This window comes from Colletotrichum acutatum, assembly GCF_030867785.1.
Source record: "Colletotrichum acutatum strain CBS 112980 chromosome Unknown BDZ83scaffold_82, whole genome shotgun sequence".
Classification (NCBI taxonomy): domain Eukaryota; kingdom Fungi; phylum Ascomycota; class Sordariomycetes; order Glomerellales; family Glomerellaceae; genus Colletotrichum; species Colletotrichum acutatum.
Genome location: NW_026849076.1, coordinates 51,993 through 78,861, shown reverse-complemented (window position 1 = coordinate 78,861; position 26,869 = coordinate 51,993). Strand labels below are relative to the sequence as shown.

The 26,869-nt window shown below is 53.7% G+C and overlaps 8 protein-coding genes across 8 annotated transcripts; 5 read left to right on the top strand and 3 right to left on the bottom strand.

Moving 5' to 3' along the window:
• The first annotated feature begins 691 nt into the window (after window positions 1-691).
• On the top strand, window positions 692-5,372 carry BDZ83DRAFT_432258 (uncharacterized protein). Its single transcript, XM_060503057.1, has 6 exons — window positions 692-1,912; window positions 1,973-2,091; window positions 2,142-3,677; window positions 3,730-3,831; window positions 3,878-4,531; window positions 4,583-5,372. Exons 1-6 carry the CDS (start codon window positions 1,169-1,171, stop codon window positions 5,070-5,072), a joined length of 3,645 nt encoding a protein of 1,214 aa, XP_060362317.1. The 5' UTR covers window positions 692-1,168; the 3' UTR covers window positions 5,073-5,372.
• Window positions 5,373-9,272: 3,900 nt separating this feature from the next.
• On the top strand, window positions 9,273-9,880 carry BDZ83DRAFT_629619 (uncharacterized protein). Its single transcript, XM_060508771.1, has one exon. It carries the CDS (start codon window positions 9,540-9,542, stop codon window positions 9,786-9,788), a length of 249 nt encoding a protein of 82 aa, XP_060362316.1. The 5' UTR covers window positions 9,273-9,539; the 3' UTR covers window positions 9,789-9,880.
• A 2,696-nt stretch (window positions 9,881-12,576) lies between these two features.
• BDZ83DRAFT_629616 (autophagy protein) lies at window positions 12,577-14,628 on the top strand. Its single transcript, XM_060508770.1, has 2 exons — window positions 12,577-13,171; window positions 13,612-14,628. Exons 1-2 carry the CDS (start codon window positions 12,866-12,868, stop codon window positions 14,161-14,163), a joined length of 858 nt encoding a protein of 285 aa, XP_060362315.1. The 5' UTR covers window positions 12,577-12,865; the 3' UTR covers window positions 14,164-14,628.
• A 144-nt stretch (window positions 14,629-14,772) lies between these two features.
• On the bottom strand, window positions 14,773-17,091 carry BDZ83DRAFT_583410 (uncharacterized protein; the record flags this gene model as incomplete). The annotated part of the gene is made up of 4 exons (XM_060505656.1): window positions 14,773-15,012; window positions 15,079-16,245; window positions 16,417-16,576; window positions 16,646-17,091. 4 exons carry the CDS (start codon window positions 17,089-17,091, stop codon window positions 14,773-14,775), a joined length of 2,013 nt encoding a protein of 670 aa, XP_060362314.1.
• A 2,031-nt stretch (window positions 17,092-19,122) lies between these two features.
• On the top strand, window positions 19,123-20,101 carry BDZ83DRAFT_583467 (methyltransferase domain-containing protein; the record flags this gene model as incomplete). Its single annotated transcript, XM_060505662.1, has 2 exons — window positions 19,123-19,873; window positions 19,932-20,101. The coding sequence occupies 2 exons, from the start codon at window positions 19,123-19,125 to the stop codon at window positions 20,099-20,101; spliced, it is 921 nt and encodes a 306-aa protein (XP_060362313.1).
• A 414-nt stretch (window positions 20,102-20,515) lies between these two features.
• BDZ83DRAFT_754512 (uncharacterized protein) lies at window positions 20,516-21,100 on the bottom strand (the record flags this gene model as incomplete). Its single annotated transcript, XM_060514483.1, has 1 exon — window positions 20,516-21,100. One exon carries the CDS (start codon window positions 21,098-21,100, stop codon window positions 20,516-20,518), a length of 585 nt encoding a protein of 194 aa, XP_060362312.1.
• Window positions 21,101-22,708: 1,608 nt separating this feature from the next.
• On the bottom strand, window positions 22,709-24,171 carry BDZ83DRAFT_629607 (malate/L-lactate dehydrogenase). The gene has a single exon (XM_060508769.1). It carries the CDS (start codon window positions 23,962-23,964, stop codon window positions 22,894-22,896), a length of 1,071 nt encoding a protein of 356 aa, XP_060362311.1. The 5' UTR covers window positions 23,965-24,171; the 3' UTR covers window positions 22,709-22,893.
• Window positions 24,172-24,315: 144 nt separating this feature from the next.
• Window positions 24,316-26,865, top strand: BDZ83DRAFT_432134 (fungal-specific transcription factor domain-containing protein). The gene is made up of 4 exons (XM_060503056.1): window positions 24,316-24,521; window positions 24,581-24,675; window positions 24,730-25,777; window positions 25,833-26,865. The coding sequence occupies exons 1-4, from the start codon at window positions 24,423-24,425 to the stop codon at window positions 26,832-26,834; spliced, it is 2,244 nt and encodes a 747-aa protein (XP_060362310.1). The 5' UTR covers window positions 24,316-24,422; the 3' UTR covers window positions 26,835-26,865.
• The last annotated feature ends 4 nt before the right edge of the window (window positions 26,866-26,869 follow it).

The following is a 26,869-nucleotide window of genomic DNA, read 5'->3' as shown; positions in this document are numbered from 1 at the left end:
TCTTCCCTCCTCTACGCGCAAGTCAACACTCGGAGAGAAAGAGAGAGATCCCCCTCCCCACCTCGCTCACACCATTACCCCCGTCAAACCTCCAAGGCTGCGCAACCCGAAGAAAGAGGAGAGAGCAAAAATAGCGGAAGCTCCATCTCTGCCCAACGCGCTGATCCCCGCCCCCTTCGAGTTCCAAGCCGACTCTTTGGGCATCCGGGCGCATTCGCAGAGTGGGAAAATCCCATTTCCCAAGTTTCAAGAACCACACAGCCGGGAACACTTCAAACCGCTCACCACATCGGGTTCCCAAAGTCGAGGAAGAAGACTTCTCGAGCCGACTCGAATCGAGCTTTCCGTCCCTCGTCGCGCGCCATCACCGCCGCGCCTCCTCTTCCGCCTTTCCACTCCCAGCAGACTCCCAGTCCCTACCCTACTACTACGGATACCTTCCTTGGTCCTTGGTCCTTGACACCCAAGATAGGTTTTACAGATACATCCCCAGGTCTACGGATACGGATACCTCGACTCCCAACGACTTAGATCCCCGACATTGGGTTGCCAAGTACCTCCTCCTCCTACCTTACTGCTCCTCACCCTCACCCTCACCCTCCTCTACTTGGTACTATCCCGTACCTCTCCGACTTTCACACCGACCTACCCTTCTTGTGCGTACTTCGTACACTTACGTTGCACTTCTCCGTACCGGTATACCGTGGACCACCACTCTGTACCGTACATACGTACAGACACGCCGCCATCAGGAAGAGGAACCACCACGGCCCCATGCTTTCATCCAAACACTGAGAGCCTCCAATTGTTGCTGCCCCAGACCCAGAACCCAACCTGATCTCCGTTCCCCGTCCCGGCTTCCCTCAACTCACACAGGCTACCTGCTTGATTGATTGCTTGGTCGCTTGGTTGCTCGCTTGTCCTTCTTGCTCCCTCCTCTCCTCATCCCCGTCCACTGCTGCTCCCGTCTCTGCGTCGCGTTGCGCTGGTCCAGCTTTGAGAGACTACTGGACTGGACCGGAACGGAACTGGACGTCTGGCTTTTCCTCCTCGTTGCCCATAGCTTTTCCATGGCCGCCACCTTCTCCTCAGATCTGGCCTGACCCTATTTTCGCTTCGTCTCTTGTTTTTTCATAAGCATTTGTACGTATGTACATATATATCAAGCATGGATCCTCCGGGGCAGCCTGACAACAAACGCCCCCGTCTCTCGAGCACCAACTCGTGGTCACCAACCGGCGGACCGCAACACCATCTACCACCACTCCACCCGCCGCCCTCGCACCCGTCGACGCCGCACCAACAGCATCCTCTTCCGCCTCATCAACAACACGCGCCGCCGCCTGCGCCATATAACCACCAGCAGCAGCCGCCTCCGTACCCTCCTCGCTCCGTCGAGCCTCACCACCCTCCTCACCCGGCGCCGCAACATCATCCCGACGACCGACGACACCATGAGCAAGAGCCTTCTTACACGCCCATGCAGGACCACTATCGACACCCGCCCTCACCTGCGCACCCGCCTTACCCACCGTTCCCAAACCGAGATCCTGGCGGCGTGAAGAGGGAGCCGCACGACGAGAACCTCTCTCACCCACGAAGGCCTCACTCGACAGGAGGCGGGCCACAGGACGGCCTCCCTCCTCCGCCGCACTCTGCGCCGCCGCATCCTTCTCACCAACCGTACCCCGACGATTCTCGACGACACATGAGCTACGATAACGGGCCACAGCAGATGCCCCCCACGCCGGGGGGCTACCGAAGCAGCTTTCCTCCTCCTCCCATGGCTCAGCCGCCTCCACCACCGCAGCATTATGAACAGCAACCGCAGTACCAACCGCAACCTCCTCCCGAGTCGATATACGCGCAATTTTCTTCCACCGCCAAGCGCAAGGCAACAAGAGCCTCTCAGGTGCGATTGCGCGAGAGACCCATCAGCTATATCAGATTGCGCTGACCATGTGTTTTGTAGGCTTGTGACAGCTGTCGGCAGCTAAAGGCGAAATGTGACGAAACTAAGCCTTGCAAAAGTTGCAGAGAAAAGGGTGTCGAGTGTAAATATCGTGATCCTATTCCAAAGGCGTCAGTCGAGTTTGCCTCCCCTCCCTCAAATAATGTTTCTTGCTGATATTGGAAAACAGGATCGACAAGGGCCAAACAGACATTTTGGAGGCGATTTCCGAGATGAAGAGCGCAATGGAGGCCAAATTTGAGGCGCAGATTGCCGCTCAGCAGAGATGGATGCAAAACATGGAACAGAGGCTGAATATGCACAACATCAAGATGGAAGGCGAAGCGCCGCCGCTTTCGGATGATTCTCCAGACAAGTCGCTTGTCAAGTCACCATCACCAGTTGCCGCACCGCCTGTAGAAACGTACCCTCAACCCGACGAAGAGATGCACGAGCCGCAGCCCATGGCTGTTGGCGAGACGGACTTGGCCCACCAGATTCACGATACAGATATGGACAATGACGACGCTCCCGACAACCCTCCCGGACCACCTGTAGCACCGGGGCCCCCTTCGATTCCAGTAAACCACACAACCAGAGCCGACACTATTCTGTTTTGGCCGGGCGTCAAGGAGATGACCCAGGGAATTCTGGAGAGGGAGAATGTCAAGTACCCTCAAGAGTACCCCATCGCCCAGGAGGAGAAGCGCGGTGTTCTGCGACTGTACGGGCGCGGAGAAGGAAGCGGACAAGACTCCAGCCGTGGGGTTACAAGCATTGCGGCCTCGGAGGCCTTCGGCACAATGGATGTCATGGAGGACAACTTCTCCGAGACTGGAAACTCACCCTCTCCAGGCGAGGCTTGGGGCCAGGTCGGAGGACTGAGCCCGCCAACGAGCATGGGGTACATCAGTGGCACGCTCACACCTGACGGCGCGCCGGACTTTTCTGAAGAAAAGGTCAAGGCATACATCAACAGCTTCGAGGCTCATGTCCTCAGCCTGCACCCAATCATTCTCCCCGGCGACTTGAGAGTACTTGTCAAACGCTTCTTGGACAACATTGCGCAGACCGAGAAGAAGCCCAAGCCGACTGCACCTGGCGTCGCCAAGTTCGTTGCGCCGACGAGCAGTTACCCGGAAATGTCAAATAAGCGGAAGCGGTCTTCACCAGCACTGGATCAGCAGTCGGAAGAGACAGTACAGCTCCCCAAGAAGCCGGGCAGGCCGCACAGGACCATTGAAAACGCCCTTGTGTTGGTCATTCTCGCCCTGGGCAAGATCTGCCTGCACCAGTCCAAGATTCCGGATTTACCCCGAGACATGGTGGAACATAGCCAGAACTCTCCCATGAACAGGAACGGATATCCATCCTCTCCCGGTGCGCAGGCTTCGCCTCCGTCATATTCCTCGCATTCGCACTCCTCCGGGTTGCCTTCGCCGAAGGAGCAGGCCAATAGTCTTTCCAGCAGACGGCCTTCATTGCAGGGCAGCGGCGCCGGCAGCCTGAAGTCCAACACGATGAAGCGCAATTACGACATAATTCCTGGTTTGGAATATTTCGCGTATGCCTCTGACATTATGGGCAACCACATGGCTGGCTGGACGATGAAGCACGCCCAGACTTTCATCTTTGCTGGTCTGTACCATGGTCAACTAGGCAGAGTTTTGGAGAGTGACGCCATGTTCTTCAATGCCGCACGAGCTTTGAACATGATCATGCGTCGGTAAGTTGATCCGACACCGATATTAAAAAATGCGAAGCTAATACCCAAGCAGTGACATGGACCGCTTCTCGAAGATGGGTCTCGCTAATCCCGTTGAGAAGAAGCGCGACAACATGGTCCTCCTCGCATACTGGAGTTGCCTGCAACTCGAAAAGTAAGTCCCATGTCACAACTTGCTGGTCAATACTGACAATTTCAAGCGATATCATTGCGGAACTTGAACTTCCACGATCCAGATGTCTTGACTACGAGCACATTATGCCGTGGCCTAATATGAAGCTGATAGAGAACGACACATCTGTCAGAGTGCGAGACTCTTATATTGGACAGTTGTACCTGCGAAAGACGCTGAACACCATTCACAACTTGCTCTACGATCCCCAGGACATCCACGTTTCGATCAACGACAAGATGAGCAAGGTGCAGGATTTGGAGGAGCAGCTGAGAAGCATGCGGTGGGTGTCAAAGGACTTCCACTTCAACGAGGACGACGAGCCAGCAAAGGAACTCATTGATGCGCGATTGCGTGCCAAGTACTGGGGCGCTCGAGTCATCATCTACCGACCCTTTGTCAGATTCGTTTTGGAGGTTTCGGACAGGTTGAAGCAACGCTCTGATGGCTCAGGCATGCTCAACAAGGAGACGGTGGGACACATTGGCGTCTTCACCCAACATGACGCGACCGCGTTCGTGGGGCAGGGCTCTCACGGGATCCGTCGGCACGATGAGCTCGACCCGGAAGTCAAGGCATATGCCGAAAGAGGTATCAAGGCCCTCATTCAGAGTACTCGGGCCTTCCACGGTGTCGACAGCAAGCGCCTTCTCGTCACCAACATCTTTGGCACAGCCCATGCGTAAGTTGTGACTTTCTCCGTGGTGTTTTGAGACAATGCTAACGAACACAGGCAATGGGGCAATCTCTTGATCTTGGCAGCAGCCTTTAAGGATCCGTACTTGCACCATCTGGTGTCAGCTGAAGAACTGAAGATGCTATTCCGACGCACCATTAGCATGCTCGATATGCATGCCCAGTCATCTAGCTCGCTTACGATTGATATGCATATTCTTCAACACATCGAGAAGGAGCTCTTCACCGAGAACCCGAGGGTTGGCTCTAGTAGTTTCGGCAGCACCAACAGCCATACTGGGCCGACGATCCCCCCGCCTCCGCCGCCCTCGTCCGCACCGCCGGCCCACCACCACCACCACCACCCGGGCCCCATGTCCATGGCATCCTTCATCGAACCTAACCACCGCAGCGCGAACAACTCTCCAAACCAGGGACACCGCTCGCTGAGCAATGGATCGGGTCATGGTCACCCGCAGAATCACGGACACGTCTACCACGGGCACCCTGGACACCCCGGACACCCTGGACACCCCATGCAGATGTAAAGAACGGGAAACGTCCCCACACGCAGCAACCTCTACCAAAGCGGAGAAACAGTACACGAAGAAGACTCCCCTGCGCGCTAGCGATTCAAATGACGACAGAAACACCGGGGATCGGGATGGAATTATCTTGGTATTATGGAAAGCTTTTACAAAAGGCAACAAATTAATTGGGAGGAATCAAAATCTTGGGCGGAACGAAATGCCAATGTGTATGCGCGGGCCAGAGGAAAAAGGAGACGGGACAGACGCTTCACTCTCCCCTCTTGGTCATGAAATTCTTCATACCCCAAACAACAAACATCCATGAACCGGCGTTTTGCGAATTCGAAACTCATCTTTCAACTTCATTTCTCGTACCTACTTGGAGATCCCGTTAGGACCCCCTCCCCCCCTTGGAAAACCCCGGAAACCGGAAAAATATCTTTGTTATAAAGGAACCTCTATACGATTACACAGTACCTAAAAAAAAAAAACTCTCGAATCTTATCACCTTTTACAGTATCTTGACTGGATCCTCCCTGGTTTTGCGACATCTAGCTTTGCCTCTGTACACGCATTGGCGAGAGTGTGCTCTACTGGACCGAAATCTTTCTTCATTCATGGCCGACGTGCCAGCGACTCAACATATATACATACGCTCGATCTGGACGATGAAGCCAACGGACAAGGGAGGAAAGAAAGAGGTGGATCCGGGGGGCCCACTCGAGAGCGGTAGGCTTGGGGTAAGGGGGAATATGCCAGGCAGGAGAGAGAGGGGGCAACGGGGAAAGGAGAAGGCGGGATTCGGACAAGAGCATTTATTTTTAACTACCACTCTCTGTCGTTATCAGACGGCGCTGGACCTCCGCAGGGTCGTTTTTGAAATTGGTTCGGTGGACAAAAGGGAGGGGTAAAGGAAAGGAGGGGAGGACTGGGGCCGGACGGGCAGGCGGGTGGAGGAAGGATTTTTTTGCATATAAAAGACGAGACTCGTAGCCGAGTTCTTTGGTTCGCGCCCTCTTGTTGTTATTTGTTCTTGTCCTTTTCTATTGGTTTTCATCTCATTCTCCTTGTGGTTGGCTGTTTAAACAACAAACCTCCCTCCAAACAAAGCATTGCGTTTGCGGTTGCGTATTTTTTTCTTTTTTGGTACTACGTTTTTTGGATAGCATTTGCAACCTTTTACTTATATATCCTATTTCCATGGGGACTTTTCTATTTTATCATCGTCGGTGTCGTTGTTGTGCTCTGTCCCCCCTCATTCTCGGAGAACTGGATTCACCCAAATGTTGGTTCTCCTTTTCGGTTCTGGTTGTTATGGCGGGGTTTGTCTAAGTGGCGGTTTCATCTGGGAAGGTCCTTGAGAGCGGGAAGGGAAGTTTTCTGTGAGTTGATGGCTTGTTCTATTTCTAGGGTGAGATCCTCTTTTAGCGGAGGAGACACCAAACGAGGAGATTGAGAGAGAGGCGTGGTGGGAAGTGCTTCTTTCTCTTTGAATTATGTTCTTGTTCCTTAGTATATTAGTACTGCAATGAAAACTATTGCCCTGGATCTGGTTTCCCTTGCTCTTGATATGGTGACGGAAGATCATACACGCTTCATTACCCCGATCCTCTGGCATGGTATCATCAAATAATCAAATCTGACGGGCGTTTGACTCGTGGCTTCCAAGTAGCTTGAGGAAACGGAGCATCTTTTACACCAGTACCTCCAAACCCCTAGGGAACGACATCCCAGGGTGGGAAAGGGGGGGAGGGGGGCGGTTTCTTTGCAATGTCCGTCCGTCACGTCCGTTCGCACGCTTTCAAAAATCATGAGAACTGAGCGATGGCAAGGTCTACACCATCTTCATATATCGACACAGTCCATGCCTATCCAAACCCCGGGGAACCGAATGACCGTAAACCCCACACCGACACCCACGCAATCCGCGGGCGTGGTACTCCGCATAAGGAGTAGTAGTAGTACCCTTGTATAAAAACTGACGTGACAAGTAACGTCCCGTCGCACCACACTCAGCTAATTGAAGAATACATGTATTCGTACAATAATTAAATCAATCACATATCCGCACACTTTGAACTCAAAATACAGATACGTCAGATTTTTTTTTTGCTTTCGCCTCACCTGTTTCAGGCCAAAGATGTGGGAACACAGCAAGCCGTACATGTAGGGGAAGTTTGGGACCAACAACAGGCCAGGGACCCCGCCTCCCCGGTCTCGGGTATTCTGGTCGCTGATGAAATGGCTTTTTTTTTCTCTCTTTTTTTGGTGTATCCCGTCCATCGTGCCGCTTTGCATTGCGGCCGAAGATTTTACGTCCGAAAGGCAGGCGCGCAACACACACGCGCAACACACACGCGCAGACACACGCGCAGACACACGCACGTATACACGCACGTACAGCAAGAGACGTCTGCATTAGTAGAAAGATTCAACCAAGTTCACCTTACTACTACCGACCTCACCTTATTTTACCTTACCGCACCAGCTTGCCTCACTAAGACTCATGTTACCTGTCATTGTCCACCGCAAGTTGTGAAAGCCGTCCGTCCAAGTAAGGAAACTCCCTCCCGTACCTGAGCTGAATTCGGGGGCATAACTTCTATCACCTATAACATTACAAAGTCCTGAACAACCCCCTTGCATTTTGCGCCATGGACCCCCCCCCCCCCGTGGTGTAAGTTGTAACCTAGCACACTGAGGTATCCGTAAAACCGGTGTGCGAACAATTCGGGAAAAATTTGTGATCGATTTTGGGAGCGGGACTTGGCGGGTTGGGAATCGGGATTGCATCAGTCACCAATCACTTTTTTTTTTTGGTCTCTTCTCTTTCGTACACTGCGGTTTTCGGTTTTCCCTGTCAAACGGACGGACGGTTTGGCACTTTGACATTTTTGACAAGCTCCCCGATCTAACCCCTTTTTCTAGGTATTCATCTTAAGGGAAACCTGGGTTCCAAAGGCGATGATAAAAAAGATTCATATACCAGACAGAAAATGCCTGCCGGTCCCTGCCTAGCCTAGGCGAAAACGAAAAAAAAAAAACGTGATTATGAACTAGGCGCGGCAGAGCAGGCAGATGCGCACACGGCGTGCCAAGGTACAATCTACTGCTTCAGCAACCTTGAAATAAAAGGCAAGCAATAGGGCAAGGCATATTCAAGCAATTCACAAAGCGCCATTTACTGTGCTAGGCATGGGCCTAGGCTTGGTTTGAGGGGAGACACTGGCAGAGAGAGGTGTGATCGCCCTGGCTGGCGTAACATTCCCCCTTCTCCCGCAGTTTTACATGATCAACGACCTAGAACACTCCAAAGCCGCCCCAACAGATCTAGGGAACCGGTGGATGGGGGGATGGGGGATGGGGACGTTGTCGTGGCGGTCTGCTGGGCGTCACCTTCCTGTCATCTGCTGCGTGGCGGCGGCGTAGGTAGTCTTCATTGTCGTGTCCCGGTGCTCCAGAATGCCAGATCAACATTTCGACACAACGTCAAAACCTGAAATAAGAAATCAAGGGTACGCTTACTGCGTACCTAGGTATAGTGTAGGCCCGGTGCCTGCTACCCGTAGGGGGGCGGACGCCGCGGGACTGACGGACCGGGACCCAGTGCCATGGGATCAGTTCTCTTGAGCCGTGTGCCCCCCCCCCCCCTCCTCTTCTCCCCTTCTCCCGGGGGCATGGGTGCGGTAGCGGTAGTAGAGCATATCCCAGGTTGATATGATAAGTGCGGTTGTTTACAATAGCACTTGGTAGTAAGTGACGGGGAAGGGGAGTCTTGCGCCTTTACTTGGTTTACCCGAAGAAAAGGTGCGCCCTTTCTTCTGCACGGTCGGACGGGATGGACGGGCATGGCGATGCGGGATGTAGGGTATGTGGCTGACGGGGGAGGAAGGCTGGACAAGGCGAGGCCGGCAGCGGCGGCGCGGGCGGTTGACACGCAGGCGGGACGCGGGGCGTGGGAAAGGGGTGGTGGTCGCGATGGCCGTGATGGTCGTCTTTGAACGCACACACGGCGCGCTAGGAGTCTAGGACGAGGGCGACGGGAGAGGCCCAGAACCAGAACCAAAGGCACGGGGGAGGAAGGGCTGCGGGCACGGGATGAGGCGGTAAGGCAGCGGGAAGACCATACTCTGTTTGGGAGTTTGTGCCGGGCTAAGGGGGGGGGGAGGGGTTATGAAATGTGATCTTTTGGCTTGCACCTGGGTCAATCACCATTTACTTGGAGACTTGGAGTTGGAGGTGCTAAGATTGGATTTGGGGTGGGTTGCGTTGCAATTCTTTTGGACGATTTTGAGATTCCCGGCCTTCAGCGGTCATCGTGGGATATGGGGAAACGGCAAAAATGTGATGGGAAAGTGACGGGAACAAGCATAGGGAATACAACCTGGGAAAGGGGGGGCGTGTGAGCAAGACAGAGAGGTTGATGGCAAGGGTAGCTTTGCGGGTTCAAGTGGTGAGAGCCTCGAGTTGTTGGAGACTAAACTGATGATTGGGCTCTGCAGGGAAGCTCTTTCGTCGTTCTGGCTGACGTTGTCACTCAAAGGTCACTCGACCTCAAAGGTACTTTGGGGGGACGGGACGGGCTGGATCCAGACTGAGAGAGCGAGCGAGCAGGGCGGCGGCGCCAGCGGCAGACAGAGCCAAGCAGAGAGAGGTGAGGTGATGCAAGGACATGAAAGAAGGTCGCAGCGCATGTGCTGCTGCTGCGCTGTGCTGCGCAGCCATCTCATTTGAGTGATTCTGTCAGGAATGAGAAGTGACGAAAGGAGGGGGGGACCTGGAAGGGGGGTGTCGGCCAAGTATTATGTAGAGTCTACAAAGCAAACGCATAGAAATCTGGAAATGGGGGCGGGAAAGGGCAGAACATGCCAGATATAGGTAATCCAGCGCCAGTATGCGACCTGTACGGCGGCCGGGGTGAGAAGAAGAAGAAAAAGCAAAGAAACAGAATCCAGAGTTACCCAAAGTTACGTTACTAAAGTAGTGTAAAAGGAGGTGCTAGACTCGCTTTCGATTTGACTCCCGGAAAACCCTGGATAGCATTCCAAGAGGCTTCAGACTTGTTGAAGTGTGTGTGAGACGAGTGTAATGGAGGTGCCTAGCCAGCAGCGCGACACTGACAGGGATGCGTTTGCTGGTACTACTGCGCAGTATTCTTTGGAAATCTGATAGCTCGCCTCGATTGCCGATTAGTGAACTGCGCTAGGACGGCATTAAAGCGCCATTATGGAATCCCCCTCTCGGTGATGGTGAAATTGAAATGAGAAAGCCTGAAAGTACGCGGTAAGAAAGGAAAAAAAGAGGGTTTCGATCTAGTTTGGGTTTGAAGGTATTGACTCGTCACCACGCCCCTCCATCTGAATCCGCGGCGGTTTGACCGCCCTGAAAATATGTAGATGGTTAGAGATGTGGTAAGATGTACGGATAGATTGAGTCGCTCATGTGAGATACTGCAGTTGCGACTTCTTATGGCCGCGGGCATGTTTTGACGAAAGACCCTGGTATTTTGATCTCCAAAGGATTATTGGTCCCCTCCCCGCCCCACGCCATGTGAACGCACCAGTGATCACCAACCTCGTGGTCTAACGGTCTGACTGGGTTGGTAAGATTTATTCCGGGGAAATTTTGTCCATAACGTGCTGTGGCCACCGACACGGTCCCGAATGCGACCAAGACCTGTCCCAAGACTGGGGAAAATGAAGAGCTTTTGCAAAGAGAAGAAAAAAGCAAATAAGTGAAAAGGAATGTCTTGGAAAGAAGTTGTATGAGACGGCGGCGGAGGCTGGAGCTTGTTGGCAGAAAAGCTCAACAAGGGAGGGGTGTGCGAGTTGTGTAAGCTCCTGGTTGGTGGATTACACCCCCAGATGGAGAGAGCTCGGAGAGCTTCATAGCCAAAGAGTGAGAGTCTGAGAGATGCCTGAACACCACAGGAGAGAGACACTCACAGAGGGTGGGGACCTTTGCTTCGTTCTCGTGTAACCAACCCTCTTGTCTCGGAGCGTACAGCGTGGCACGCGGTGTATTTTTGCTTTTTTCCTACCTGCGTCCTGTATCCTACCAGCGTGTGCGGCGTGTTGCCTGCCGCGTAGCATCGGCCGCCGAGTCGAAGAGAAGTGAAGGCCAAGGGGTGTGCGAGGAGAGACAAGCTATATCCCGTAGCGTGGTACTGGACGAAGAGTAGTGCGAGTAGTGGTCGGCGATTCAAATTATTGACGACTCAGTGAGCAGAAAAAACAGAAGACAGCCTCCAGAAGAGATAGCCTTGGTCCTTGGATAGGTCCTCTGTCCCTGCCTGTCGGTGGCCGGTTTGGGAATCCAGTGGATACGGGATAGTAGCATCCGTAAGACGGCTGACATTGGACAAGGCGGGCAAGATTGGCCAAGCAGCGTTGAAAATAGCGATGGGTATATGTATCCATACAAAAGTGACGAGACGCATGTACTCCGTGCAGCGACGACGATTCGGCGGTCGACGCGAAGCGAGGGTGATCGGCCGGGTCATGTGCACCCATCGAAACTCGACTGACCACGACGTGCCGTTGAAGTGAATTTCCAGGATTTTTGCATGCCGACTCCTTTTGGCGCGCCGCACGCGCGTGAGGCGGGCGACGAATCATACCTGGATCGTACAGTAATCTTGGAAGGCTGGACCTCTATCCGTGTCCGTTCTCTTCTAAAGATCCGCAGGCAACGAGGCTCAAAAACGAATTCTTCGAGGCGATTCGACACTCGGAGGCAGGCGGCGTTTACGGGGTGTACGGAGTGCGAAGTACGCGAAATAAGAGCGAGATCGTGATGCCTGGCGTGATGTCTGGCTCGCCTTGCCGGACATGCTTCAAAAGTTTTGCCGCGGGCTTCATGGCCCTCATCGCCCGGGGGGTGGTAAACATCTCGCCGTGATAGCTCCGTCCATCAGGAGGTTTAGTTGCCTCAAGTCAACCATGGATGAGTATGTCTCGGTTCTGATGCTGGAAAAGCATGACCAACAAAAACCGCGTAGTTGTTGAGGTTGAAACCATCCATCCGAATGAAAAGAAGTGAGATGAGGTGCAGTTACAGTTGCAGTAGGATCTTCTCAGCTCAGCGCCCTAGTGCCCCCTAGTGCCGCCCGGAAAGCATGGACTCCAAAGAGGGACGTTCCCTGTGGACGTGGAAGGAGCCGCTGTCAGGCAGAGAAAATCCCCCGACCACCTCCTGCTATCCGTGCTCCGTACTGCGAGTCTGGGGCCTAAGCTAAGGGTTACACAATACAGTAAGCCAAGGTAGGACGAAAGAATGCCGATGAGGTGCGAGCTGGAGCTGGAGGTGTGCAGGGTGAGCGTGCCAGAGCTCCAGGGATGGCCCGGGTAACTAAATGAGGCAATGCGGTCGGTGTTGTTCGATATGTACGTAGTATCTTAGGTGGCTCATGTAGCTTAGGTAATCATCGGATGGCGGAGCTTTGTTTCGGCCGGGCTCTGGTGCCTTCCTGACGGGCAAAGGTGCCCCACCTCCGCTTCCGTCCCGACTGTCACTTGTTCAACGCCGGACAATCTGTAACGTCAGTCCCTCGAGCCTCCGCGCCGTGCTCCCGTCGTGCTTCGTCCGGCCTACGAAAGCATTACCGCATATCTGGAAACTTCTCACCGGTCGTATAGAAGACCCGATCCTGCACCAAACACCACCTCCTACGATGACTCCTTGACCCGCCTCCCACCCGCCTCTCATCCCACCATATCATCCAAACCCTCCACTCAGCCTTCCACCTCCCACTTACACCTCTACATCCATCCATTTCGTATCATCACGAACCTCCTCCTCCTTCTACAACAATGTCCTCCATCCCCCAAACCCTCTGGTCCGCCCAGATCCCCCTCCACATAATCCACCCCTCCGCCCCAAACACCCCGCTCGTCACCTCACTCCCGCGCTTCTCCTACCTAGCCCTCCTCGTCCCCCGCTGCTCCGCCTTCTTCCGCCACCCCGTCTCCGCCTTCCACCACGAGGACCTCCTCCTCCGCAACCTGCCCCTCGGCCTCCTCGTCGACCTCTATCAGCCGACTTTACCCTGGCGTTTGACCGTTAGTGACGGCGATAGCTGGGATATCGGCGACACCTTTCTCAACTGCGTCAAAGAGGTGAGTAGAGTTACGCAAAAGACATGTCTTGTCTCTTTCTCCAACCTCTTTTCAGTGTCTCTCTCCAACCTCTGTCATTGTCTCTGTTTCTAAAACCCCTCTTCCCGTCATGTCTTCCCACCCTCTCTCCCTTGTCTCATCCCATGCATCGAGAAGAAACTTTACCCATCTTCTCAGCGACATGCCCCATTCCCTGCTATCCAGACAAGTGTCTTTCGCCCAAAGCTGGGTTTTTGCTTTTACACAACGCCACAAGAGAAACACATCGTCACCTGCCCCTCCATCTTTTCTACTTTCCACATTCTCTTTCGTCACCACCCCCGACTGGAACACACACCCGCCTCGAACAAAGAACGCTCGAGACCTTTTGCCCCCCAATCCCATTTGTTACCTTTCCCTGACCTGACTCACATCCTAACCCACTTACCCCCCTAAAACAGGCAGATTTCGTCCGTTACGGCAACGCAAAACGCATAATGTCCCTCTCCAAAGCAGACACCTCATCCCTCTGGAACGCAGTCCAAGACAACGACTACGCCTCCTTTGCAAAAATAAACGCCCTCCTCCTCAACGCCCCGACCCCCCTCCGGAACGTGCCCCTGCGCGTCTACATCCCGTCCTCGCCCCCGCCCGGGACCGGTAGCAACACCGTCACAAACACCAACACCACATCGCCACCACCAACCTCACAACAGGTACCTCCAGCAACATCACCAGCACCAGCACCAGCAGGAGACACCCCAGGGCCGGGCGCCTTCAAAGTCCTCCAAACCCTCATCCCCCCCGTCATCCCCGGCACCCGCACACGCCAGACCCTAGGCCGCGCGCTGCAGTCCCACCTGCCCAGCTTATTCCCCTCCAGCCGGGACCCGGTCCTCGCCAACGTCGTGCTGCACGGCTCGCCCGTGCCGTTTTCGGCACCGTTGGAGGATCTGATGCGCGAGGCGGCGTATCCGGATGGTTGGCTCTGTTTGGCTGTCGTGTTGCTGTGAAAGAGAGAACGAGAAATGGGGTGGGGGTGACTGGGTACCGGTACTGGAGGTAGACTCGGCGTGGATGGGCATCTTATGGCTTCAGGCTAGGGCTGGAGTTCATGGAGTACGGTTTTGTTAGTGGAATCTAGGAGATGAGAAATTCGGTGGTTATGATCAACCGCATGGGTTATGTGCCCATAAAGATATCGGAACTTTACGGAGAGATGATTAAAATCTTTCGTGGAATTCATTCGACTGAAAATGCGAGCTGCACTCCAAACATCTCCATTAAGCACAGCAGCCAATATTCGAGCCTCTCCTTTTTCCGCGCGACAGATTGTAAGGGTTGACTCTTGAAACCTGCATATAGCGCATCTGTTGTGTCTTCTACATCTGCCGTCATAACACTCGACGGCCACAAGTTCTTAGTTGGAAGACATAGGTACAGAACAGAGGGGAACTCATTATGTTTTGGAACCATGATTGCGACAATCGAGTATTAATTATCAAGAAAGCTACCCTATATGCACTCTCGTAGATTAAGTTTGTAATAAAGATACAGTATGGAACAATCCGAGCCAGCCGGAAATACAAAACATCAGAGACAGTTCTACTCAACCGCATACCTTACCTTATATATGGCGGTCCAAATCCACCTTGGTCAAACTCCGCCCGCCCAGCACCAGGCAACAAGCCATTTAAATCAGCAAACAACGCCTGCGTATGCGTGTCGTAATACATATCATCGCGACTAAAATCAGCCTCTCCAAAATCCTGGCCTGTAAACTGTACGGCCACATCCGGCGGCACTGGCGTGGGTTGTATCATAGTCGTCGCCTCCTCCTGTGAGTTTTGCTGCTGCTGCTGCTGTAGCGTCTGGGTCTGCGCGCTTTGCTGTTGTCCCGCATCGTCTTCGCGCCTGGAAGAGGAAACGCCGTTAGCTGGGGAGGCCCTGCTTGCTTCATCGGACTCTGTGCGCGGCGGCGTCGTGGAGATGTTGGCATCGTGGATCTGTCGGAGACCGCGACGCGCCATCCATGCCTCGTAGATCCTTTCCTGTAGTTGGTTGAATGCGACGCGGTCGTACATGGTGGCCCTCCTTTCGTCGTTTGCGAAGTCGGGGTCTCGGGAGGCTAGGTAATCCAGCATCATGTCTGTCCCAATACTGGTATAGAATTCTCGTAGGCTGCAGAGGTCCTCCGACAGCACGCCATCGATGTACGGCGACGACGGCCGCGGCTTTGAAGGAAACACGATATCCCAGATGGTGAACCACTGCTCCTCCGGACTGTGGCTCGGGTTCGCGCGCTTCGAGACCTGTCGCATCCGACCCTGGGAGAGGCCCTCGTGGCTGGGAATGTACCCCTCGCTGACTACCTCACAGCGCCGTGCACGCGCGTGCTGGTCCCGTGTCTCCTCGTCTTGGAAGGCGGCGCCGCAGCAGGGACAGGTGATGGGCGCGGCGTGGAACCGATAGAGGTGGCTTTTGACGTACTTGATCTGGCTAAGGACCTTTTTGTAGCACTGGCGGTGGTTATCGGGGTCGTTTTTCCAAAAGGGGCACGCAAACATCAACTTCGAAGTGCTTGCTGGGACTTTTGGCTTCTTGAACCCCGGCATCACATTCGAGTCCCCGCCATCTGAGGCGTCTTGATCGGGAAGGTCGTCGGAGTGCGAGCGTTTTCTCGATGAACGACCCGAATCAGGCGTGTTGGTATTGACGCGCTGGCCCGAGGCTCGTCGGCCCTGTCCGCCCCTTTCGCGGACGTTCCATTCTTGGTAGCGTTGGAAGATGTTGCCGACAATGACGTCCATGTGCGACGCTAACGGATCATCCCGGTTCAATTGACATGGCTCCACGGGGGAGTCTGGGACTGAGAAGACGCTCGACTCGATGGATGATTCATCTCCACTGTCGTTGGCAGAGTCGGACTGCTCTTCGACGGCAAGGAAAGATGGCCTAGGTGTCAGGTTTGCGTGCCAATTGAGAGGGAGGTTGGGCGGGCCGGAGACAGGTCGCGGCATTTTCAGTGAGGTGGGCTGAATGGGCCGTTCAAGCTGTGCGCGAGGTTTAATTGAAGTGTCGAGATGTAGGCTCGGCTTAGCGGGGCGTGGGTCTTGAAAGGAGACGGGGTGGCCATCTGCGTCCTCGAGAAGAGATAAGCGATTCCTAGCCCTTCGACTGAGGTCATCTCCAAACGTGGAACTTCTCTGGATGGATGGTGGTTCGATGAGTGAAGATTGTCGTTGAGGAGCATTATCTTCGGGAACAGGCGGAATGTTTTTTGAAGGGATGCTGGGCACTTTCATGCCCATGGGCCGTCTCATAATCCTGATTTTCGATGTTGGGGGTTGTTGACTGCCAACTGGGTCGCGCAGAGTTGTAGTTCCCTTCATTCGCCGCAGCCCTTTAATGGAAATGGAGAGATCACTTTCCAATCTTTCCCTCCCTGTGTCCAGGCTTTCCCTGCGGATCGCCACTCTTTCCCTCTGCTGCGACAGTGCCTCGCATGTCTTCGTCTTCTGCGTCGCAAGTCCAACCTCTTGCGGTGCAGCAGCTGGGTCATTCGGCGAAGTAGTAGCGACAGTGGCGCTATGTCTACGCAGATGCCTCTTGCGTCGCCGCGGGACGCCCAAGGTCTCGTCACTGTCCGACTGGGGTGATGGACAGCGGCGAATGAGGATTTCGGACCCCGATTCCACATGAATCTTGACGTCTCCGATCCTCACGTCCTGATACTCAGAAGAGTCTCCGCTCCGGTCACGACTTCGTCGCCGCGTATCCGACCCATAACCGGAATCACCCGAGATCCTCTTGCAGTGTCTCTCCTCTGTCGAACCCGGCCGCTCTTCCAAGCTGTCAACTGACGGGCTTCCCCTTTGGTGTTTTCTCGGGTTATGCGGCTGTGGTTGTTGTGGTTTGACACGATACGTCAGGCTGGGCATGTTTCCCGACTCAAAGGATGAGTGACGACGGTCTCCAGATTGCAGCGGGGTATCGAAGGTCCAAGAAAGCGGACGCTCAAAGGAGACTGCACAAGGTGAGGGCATCTCGGAAACTTTGGTGTTGTGGTTGACGATGGATGCGCGGCGGGATGAACGGTTCATGTGAAGGAATTGATATGCAAGGTCCCTGGAGGCCTCATCGACCCTTGCTGACGTAGTGGCAGATGGCCTCGATGATGCAACACCATCGTGTACTTGTGTTGCATCAAGCCACGTCATACGGCTGCTTGCAATTGTCTTGTGTCCCATGCTGCCCAGAAAGGAAATGTCAAAAATTGCAAGTACCGATGGGAAATCCGCAATTGCGAAGCAGAAAATGTAGAAAAAAGGCGTCAGAACAACGAGAAGAATGAGAGAGGGAGAAAGGAGGGGGGAGACCAGGCTCTGAAATGCCTTCGAACTAAAGCCACAGCGACATTTCGAAAGGGCGCATTTGCGCTGTTGTTCGAGTATGCAGGCTGCGCCATGTCAGGGGGGGTCGACGATCCGCACCAAAATCTAGGCAATCGTATGCAGGTGCAGCCAATGATGACGATCATGGTGACCGAAAATACCCCTTCCCACCTTTGGACACGACTCAAAGATGATAGTCTGCGAAACTGAAGGATTGCGCAGCGTCGCGCAGGTGATGCGCGAGGTGTTCTTTCCCCTTCCCCACGATTTATCAACTGAGATTGATGAAATATCTGGAAAGCCTCACTGAGGCCACCCGTGGGCTAAACAGCGCATTCGTGCTTTTGCGATTTCCTCAATTGAGCAGGACTTTCTGCTTGTCAACCGCGCAGGTCGACGCTGGAAATGGCGTCCTCAGAATTCCTATATGTACGGAAGCTATCTCCGTGTTGTGATCTGAGGCATCTCGCAGACACTATCGCGAACATTCATCCTCGTACAGCTGTAGTCGTGCATTGCAATCTGCAAGAAATCAATCAAACCAAAAACCAATAATCTCTTACCCCTTTTTTCCCCCACGATGTCTCAACGATCCGCACCATCCGGTACCACCACCTCAAATGGCGGGTAAGTTTTTGCCTCTTTGCCTCTCTGGCTCTGATCAGTGTGGTCGCAGGATTATGAATGCTGACAGTTCGGTGGGTTGGTGTGTGTGCAGAGCCGGTGCCTATTACACGGCGCCAGCGCCTCAGATGGACAGGTATCTTCGAAGCCCGATGGAGCTGCCCGAGAGACTTGTCTCCATTGGGAACGGCACCTCGTCAACGCGGACGAGTTCGAGCAGTCGCCAGCAGACGAAGCACTCCTTGACAGCGTGGGAAGCGGGATGGACGCAAAGTGGCCAATCGTCGTGAACGGGACCCCCTAGCTTGCATGACGTTGGAAGACCAGGGCTGTCAGGTACGATGTCAGCATTTCGCGCGAGACGTAGATAAGGAACCAACAGGACTAGCCGAAGGAGCGAAGACTGTTGGAAACGTTCGGAGGATATAAAGCGCTGTTGAAGGCACGATTGCAGTCGTGTGAGCGCGAGATGAGAAAGACTTGGAGACGCAATGAATGTACAGATGAGACATGAAACAAGAAGAGCACGAAAGAAAAAAGAGAGGCAGAGAAGAGGAAAACATAGCTGTCAAAGGCAGCTGTCTAGATTTAGACGCCGAGGGGAGCGTGGTGGGGTTGGTGGGGTTGCTATGTACGATAATGGCATCGACGGCTTGTCACTGTACTTGATAGATGCATATACCCACTTCACTATCTGTAATACCTCTTTTCTCAGTCCCCCGGCATTTCGGCCGTTCCCTGCGCGAAGCTCCCACTTATAAACCGGCCAGCCCTCGCCGGGACACACCACTTTCCAGGTTCCTCGGGTATTTCGTTCCTCTGACTGTGTATCTGACCTGGTGTTCAGTCTGTAAGCTCCCCCTGAGCCCCTCCCTCACTTCCCATTTCTAACATACCACAGGGCACTCCTCATTCTCTCTCACACACTCTCTCTTCGGATCGAGGGGTAAAATCATGTCTTCCCTCACAGAAGCAACGGCCATATTCTGGGCCCTCGTAGGCCCCTGGATGTTCCTCCTAAACGCCTTCTCCTACCTCCCCCCCACCATCCTCCGCCTCTTCCGCGAAGGCGACTACGCCGCCCTCACGACCCCGTCCCGCGTCCAAGACGCCTGGTTCTCCGCCTTCTGGGCCTGGCTAGGCCCCAACATCCGCGTGGGCAGGTCAGACATGATGGTCGCCCTCCTCGAGGGCCGCGTCACGGACGGCAAGGTCGTAGAGGACCCCGTCCACCCGCCCGTCAGCGGCGTCGTACTGGAGATCGGGCCCGGGTCGGGGATGTGGGTGGACATCTTCGCCAAAGGCCGCAACGGTGACGAGAAGAAGAAGAAGGCCGATGCAGCGGCCGGCATGGCGCGCGGCGGCGTCAGGAGGCGCGTCGCCGAGGGCGTGACGAGAGTCTACGGCATCGAGCCCAATACCGAGGCGCACCCCGCACTCAAGAAGAACGTTCAGGCCGCCGGGCTCGAGGGCACCTACGAGATCGTCCCCACCGGCATAGAGTCCCTCTCCGACCCGACGGCTTGGGACGGCAAGATTGAAAAGGGTAGCGTCGACTGCATCGTCTCCATTCTCTGCCTCTGCAGCATCCCCGAGCCCGAGAAGAACATTGCTGAGCTCTACTCCTATCTCAAGAAAGGGGGCAGGTGGTATTTGTACGAACACGTTGAGGTGATGCAGAGCCGGCCCGTCCGCCTCTATCAGCGTAAGTAAACCCTGAGGGGCGCGACTGAAGGGGTCGACATCGATGCTAATCATGTTAGGTATCGTCAATCTGGTTTGGCCGCGGGCTTTGAACGGCTGCCAGCTGTGCCGCAACACTGGCAACAACCTTAGGTCTGCAGGGCCATGGACAAACATCGACATTCGTCAACCCCAAGATGAGACATGGTTCCAAGTAGTACCACATATTTTCGGAACTTTTACCAAGTGATTCATTGAACAGGCAAGGCGACCAAGTAATGGCCCAGCCACCCGATCACTAGTCTACGATCCAATGTGTGGACCTGGGGACATCAAAAACATAGCGATACAATGTTTGCTAACGATCGGAGATTATACCATGTCACAATTACATTCGAGGTGCATTCATTCATGTTGGGCGTAAGCGATGCTCTTATCAATTGACTTAGGTAGCTAGCTATACTGCTCATCCCCAGTCACCATCCGCGTGTAGTCCTCCAGTCCGTCACTCATTATCAATGTGTTCTGGATCGCAGTTGATTCCAGCAACCGACGCAGCATCGTGTTTTGTGTAGTGCGTACACCAATCGCCCACTTTGTCCATTAATCGTATCGTCAAACCCCATCAAGCCTTTGGGTATCCTTCACCTTAAGTCTCCATGGTTTAGCTTGAAGCATTGGATGCATCAAAATGGGTAATGATGTCTCCAAGTGTTCGAAATAGGTTGTGCTCGTCAGACGGGGAGAGACGGAAGTAGATGGATAGGCCAGCTCGAAGCAGCCTCCAGGTGCCGTTAACGCCGAGCGTTCCCAAGTCGATTTTGATAGCGTCAATCAAATCCTCCAGTTTTGAAGGCGTGGCGACGAAGATGTCGTAGATATCCTCAGCTCCTTCTGTCAGGGTCTGGACATCAGTTGGGGTGATTCTGGCAAGGTAATACTGGAACGCATTGGTAAGTTCCTGCAAGTCTGCATTGCCCTTCAATATAGAATCAACAATCCTCATGACCGAGGGAATGTGATCGCACAAAGGGCTGCAGAGCTCCTCGCAGATGAACTCCAGAGCAGCTGAAGAGAGGGTATTGTCGATAACAGTAAGATTGCCTTGGCTGTCTGGATGCCCTATGCGGGCGTTTTCGCCGTGACTGGTTCCGGAAGATTTTGGCAAAGCTGGGCGACTGTAATCCTCTAGACCATGGCCGGTGACGAAAGCTGTGGCTAGCCTTGAGACGTCGGCGATGACTTCCATGGAAGATAAGACGACCCCCATGACAGGAGGGATGAAGGGACACGTGGGGGGATACCTCGTGCAGACGTGTTCTAGGGCGTTTTGAATTACTTGGACGGTCTTTGGTGGCGTTATTGCGGAAATATCGGAATGTTGACACCGACCAAGGAGATGACACCAGATGAAGCCAATGGCATTATCGAATGCGTTGTCCGAATGAATTGTCTTTGGATTCAAAGTCCACGGCAGATAGGGGCATCTGTCTGACTCGGGATGGTCTCGGCACCACCTCAAATACTGGTGCCAGGCAGGAAGGAAAGGCTTGCCTCCTGTGCACCGGCTTCTATCGTACACCGGAGTGGGAGAGGGCGAGGGCGAGCTAGAGAGGCCGTATTTGGGACTCAAGCGCCATGGACAGAAGGTGGCTTTGTGACACTCAGGATCCGTAGTGTGGTGAGAGCACCAGGCGCACTGGGCTTTCACCTTTTCCAAGCATACGGCTCTCAACAGAGAGGTACACGGCGTCATTTCAGGGCGTACTGGTACCTTGGAGTAATCGATGGCTGGTGGTTGGCGAATGTTCAGGTGAAACTTGGTCTTAGGAGATTCGGCAGAGCAATGTAGATTGCTGGTTCTGTCTTCGAAGACACAATTGTTCCCTTTGCTGTCTTGGACGACTTTCGTAGTATGGTTGTGGCAGAAGCCATTGGCTAGATGCCCGTCGACAGGTTCATCCACCAAAGATACAGCGAACTCACCGAAATGGGAGTCGAAAGTACCGAGGGTGAAACAAAGACGACCATCGTTCCTCTCATCGACTTTGGTGCCTCGAAGGTTGATGCTGGAGATGCCTCCGGGATTAGCCTGGTCTTGGGGTACAGAAGGAGAGACTGCGGTGACGAGTGAAGCTGAGCCAAGCAGCAGCGGGGACGTAGCGAAAGTTGTGAACTTCATGATGGATATTGTTGATGATGGGGGAATCCAAAAAAAGAACGATAGAATGGATGGGTATTGATTGTATTGAGGTTGGGATGAATGGTAGACGGAGGTGATGCTGCTTGGGGGGAGGGAGATGATGTGGGGAGAATCGAGGTCTGGCTGACGAAAAACCCCTAGTACATCAAGAGCCCATTTTACGGCAGTCATATTTTGGAAAGAAGTTTCCGCTGCGAATCAAGTGTCACTTCCTCAAGCATAAGTTTTGGGGAAGAAGGGAAGGGGTGGATGGAGATTCGGTTTCCCAGGAAAGGAGCAGGGCTGACTCTACTGCCAAATCTGTAAGAATGGCAACTTATCTTTTAGAAAGTGAGAAGGAGCTACACTTTGCTCACCAAAGCATTCTCAGGCACTTGATGTACATGCGTTGCAGCGATCGACTTTTGTAGGAATATGGAAGAGGATGTCAATGGCCTTGGCAGACGGGCAGCGGTCGTACTAGTGGCTGCCACAATACTCTTCCATACTCTTCCCAGGATTGTCGATTTACAGTTCTGGGTTGTATCTACGATCATCTCTCTTTTTCTCCCCTCAATAGAGGATACTAAACAGAAAACGTGGTAGATGATGACGACTTGAACATAAGGGAGCTTGCTGGTCTCGGCACTTCAGCCTGGTAAACTACCATTACTAGCCATCTCAATATCTCTTAAGGTCAAAGAGAAACTTCCATGAATCACCAACCAGTTCCATTCCGATTGGAAGCCATGACAAAAAGAAAAACTAACAAAAAACCTTGCAAGACCCCGTTATATGGAGGCCAACGATTCGATGGAACATATGGCATGCTTTCCCAAGAGTCGCGTAAAGCCATATATTCATGCAGCTACCTGGGTTACCAAAGGCTTGGCGCCAACTCTTGTTGCCTCCTCGTTGAGAGCATCAATCTCGGCCTGTACCAAGGGTATGCCCGTCTTTTCCCGATCCAGCTGTTGCAACTGCTCAATCTCACCCGGAAAGTATATCCTATCTACTCCTGCCGCCTTGTCTGATCCAATAACACGTTGATACAGGTAGTCCATCCTGTCGCGGAAGTCGTCGAGACTCATGAAGAGGTCTGGCTTGATGGCGACTAGGAAGTGACCGACATCCGCTGGTTTTGAAGGGTCGTACGGGTTAGTGACGTGACCTGCGAAAGCAGACCCTGAGAAGACACCAGAAAACACATCCATCATGATGGCCAATGCCGAACCCTTGGGACCACCCATCGGCAGCATGACACCTCCTAATGCTGCAGTGGGATCATCCGTAGGACGTCCCTCAGCATCTAGCGCCCAGTCTAGAGGAATCTTTTCGCCGCGTCTCTTGGCCTTGTAGATCTTGCCCCTGGCCGCAACTGACGGGGCCATGTCCAGGATGAAAGGCTTGTCCTTCCCCGGCGCACCACAAGCAATCGGGGAAACACCCATGAGCTTGCTCTGTCCACCCCACGCCGGGAGCGCAGGACTTGAGTTGGTGAAGACCAGGCTCATCATGTCCGCATCGAGAGCCTGCTGCACCACCCACGCACTCATGCCAAAGTGATTGGAATGCGACACACTTGCCATGCCGATGCCGAAAGTCTTGGCAGACTCGATGGCAGCTGCCATACCCATCTCTGCCGCGACGAAGCCGAAGCCGTTTTTGCCGTCGACGTGCGCCACAACGGGCGTGACTTGCTTCAGCTCGGGCTGAGCTGTGGCATTGAGCACACCCTGGCGGACGCGCTCCATGTAGGAAGGAATGCGGTTCATGCCGTGGGTGTCGACACCGCGAAGGTCGGCAGCGACGAGGCACCGGGCGACAATCTTTGAGTTTTCTTCGGGAACGCCATTGCCTTTGAGGATGTCTTCAACCAGACGGCGGGCCTCCGAAGCGGCCACTGGTATCTTTTGGGACTCGTCGGCCATCTCGCTGAATGGCCGTGCGGAATTTGAGGCGCAGAATTGCGGAAGACGTGACGTGCAAGGTTAGTAGATGATGTGGAGTATTGCACGGCAACATCTGTCGTATGAATGGCTACAGGGTTGATTGGATACGAGGCACGATTTTCGAACCTAGCATGGCCTCTCTTGATATACCAAGGCAAGTGAATGGCGTCGCGAGGAAGAGAGTAGTAGTAAAGCACACGCATTCGGACGGAGTTCAGCCGATGATGCGGGCAAACCCCGGCACAATAAACTAACAAAGGATCTGACGCCACGGGTTTCCCCCGCACGGCCTGGGGCCACCACCGCCAACCAACTTCACCTCTGTTCCACCTCGGAGAATCCCCGCCTCGTTCCCTTCAACCTACCCAAACATTTCATCGCTCTCCTATCGTTATGACGGAAACCAGCCAAGCACTGGCTGCCCTGAAAAACGCAATATGCCCGAAGATACCAGCTCCCGGCCAACACCCCGTCAGGCCCGCAGAACCGCGCGATTGAGGCTCGCTTGTTCTCGGTGCCAGCGGCGGAAGATCCGTGTAAGTGGACCTCCGAACCTCAATTGAAGATGGCATGGTACTAAGTGGGTGTCTGATAGTGCGACGGGCAATTGCCTGCGTGCAACAATTGCAAGAAGGCCGGAGTTGCTTGCACCGACGGCGAAAGTGTCCGTCTTCGGGATCTTCCCAGAGCGTATGGCTGTTCTCAAAGTTCCCACCTTGGCACATGTTTCTGACATTCAGCTAGCCAAATTTCGAACTTGATCGAGAGAGTTAAGTGGCTTGAGAGCATTGTAAGGGAAAGATGTCCCGACGTCGACCTCAGTCAAGGTCCGTCTGGAGACTTTGACATGGAACTTGATGGTGATGAAACCTTTGCAAGAGACTCGACGATCAGAGTCAGCAGTGCATCGCCCGAGGATAGTCTGAACCTCACAGGGAGTCATCCTCCACAAGCACAGCCGCTTCAACATTCAGAGCCAGTACAAGCCATCCAGGCCATCCGCTCAGGACCTCGCTTGGTTGACCCTATTGCCAGCAGTACGCTGTCACACGAAATCGGGATGGTGTCATTGGGTAGTAGCCAAGACCCGAAGTATATCGGGCCGTCGAGCGGATACTTCCTTGCCCGACTGATGTTGACTTCGAACCGACAGGATGACCAATCTTGGCCAATCAGAACCGGAGTATCAAACCCGTCCATACCAACTGCTCTCGTTGAGGCGATGCATGGCCCAATGTCACTGCCAAGCAGACATCATGCGAAGCAGCTAGCAGATAACTACTTTGACGTTATCAACTGCCAGTTCCCCGTTCTGCATCAGCCTAGCTTCATGGCTTTGATGGATCAAATGTACGAGAACAGGATCGACGTGGAATCTACCCCGACAGCGACCTTCCAAGTTTTTATGGTCCTTGCTCTGGGGTCCACAGTGCTCTCTCGCCGGGTGAGGGCACGTCTTCCCGGAGAGTCATATTGCCTATCTGCGATGCAGAGCTTTGATCGAATCAGCATCGACAGCTCAATTCCGGGACTGCAATGCCTTCTTTTGCTCACAGTATTCACGATGCACAGTTCAAACATGCGTCTCAACGTTTGGTATTTAAACTACCAGTGCATCGCTGCTGTCCTCGACTTGGGTTTACAGCGCGATATCAACACCAACGCAGGTATTTCCCTTCTTGAACAGGAAATGAGGACTAGAATATTTTGGGTGGTTTTCACACTGGATAGAATGATCGCAACCATGATGGGACGCCCCATTGGACTGCGAGATGAGGCATGTGATCTTCGGGTATGTCCACCTCAGCATATGCTCCGTCGTTCAACCTACCCTAACTTTCTCTTAGCTTCCACAGCATCTAGAAGATGTCTCTTTGCAAGGGTCACTGCAGCCATCTCTCAATCAACCCCCGGGTCACATGGCCTTCTCGATACATCTGTTCCGTCTAGCAAAACTTAACTCAGAGTTCAAATACGTGGCGAACAGCATTGTTCGCGACACACCACGTTACGCCTACCCGGCGGTCATTGACATAAATGAGTGGCAGCAAGGAATGTTGGAACAGCTGGACGAGTGGTACAGCCAGATCCCCAACACACCCGACTCCGACTACATCCGCACCATCTGTCAGATCCGATGCTACGGCCTGCGGATGCTGGTTCTCCGGCCTAGCCCCGCCATCCCGAATCCATCACCCGAGATCCTCAAGAAGTGCTTTAGAGCCGCTCTTGAGGTTATCCGTCTCTTTGATCACCTGTACAAGAAGAACTTGCTCATACATACATGGAATACCTGTCACTCAGCAGTCCTCAGCATCATCACTATGCTTTACTGTCTGAAGATGGTGCCCGAGATAGCAAAGCAGACGGCTCTGGATGCCCTCATGTCTGACTTCAGCGCCGGGTTAGGAGTCTTGGCCGCAACGGGCGAGCACTGGTCTGGAGCAAAACGTTGCCGCGATATCTTGGATGACATGATCCGGGCAACCATCCGATGGGTCAAGGACATTTCCAATCAAGCCTTCGATGTGGAACCCCCTGCTCAACGTCGATCTCTGCGACTAGATCCTGCGCATTCGCATACAATGAGCTCGTACAACGAGGGTGCCAGCCTTGTTGGGGCGGAACCCCACAGACTAAACTTCTCAGAAGGCTTTACCCAACCACTGCCATTGAGCTCTGCGACCGAAAATGGCTCGGAAAGCTTCCTTCACCAAGATCCATTCGAATCATTTCTCGCCAACACTGCGTTTGGCGACCCAATGCACACCGGCGACAACGCGAATCTGGACAGCATCATGCGAGGCCTGTTTGATGACTTTATACCAACTTACCCGAGCTTCACCTGAGATCCAGTCCTGTTTATGAGCATGTATTGTACAAG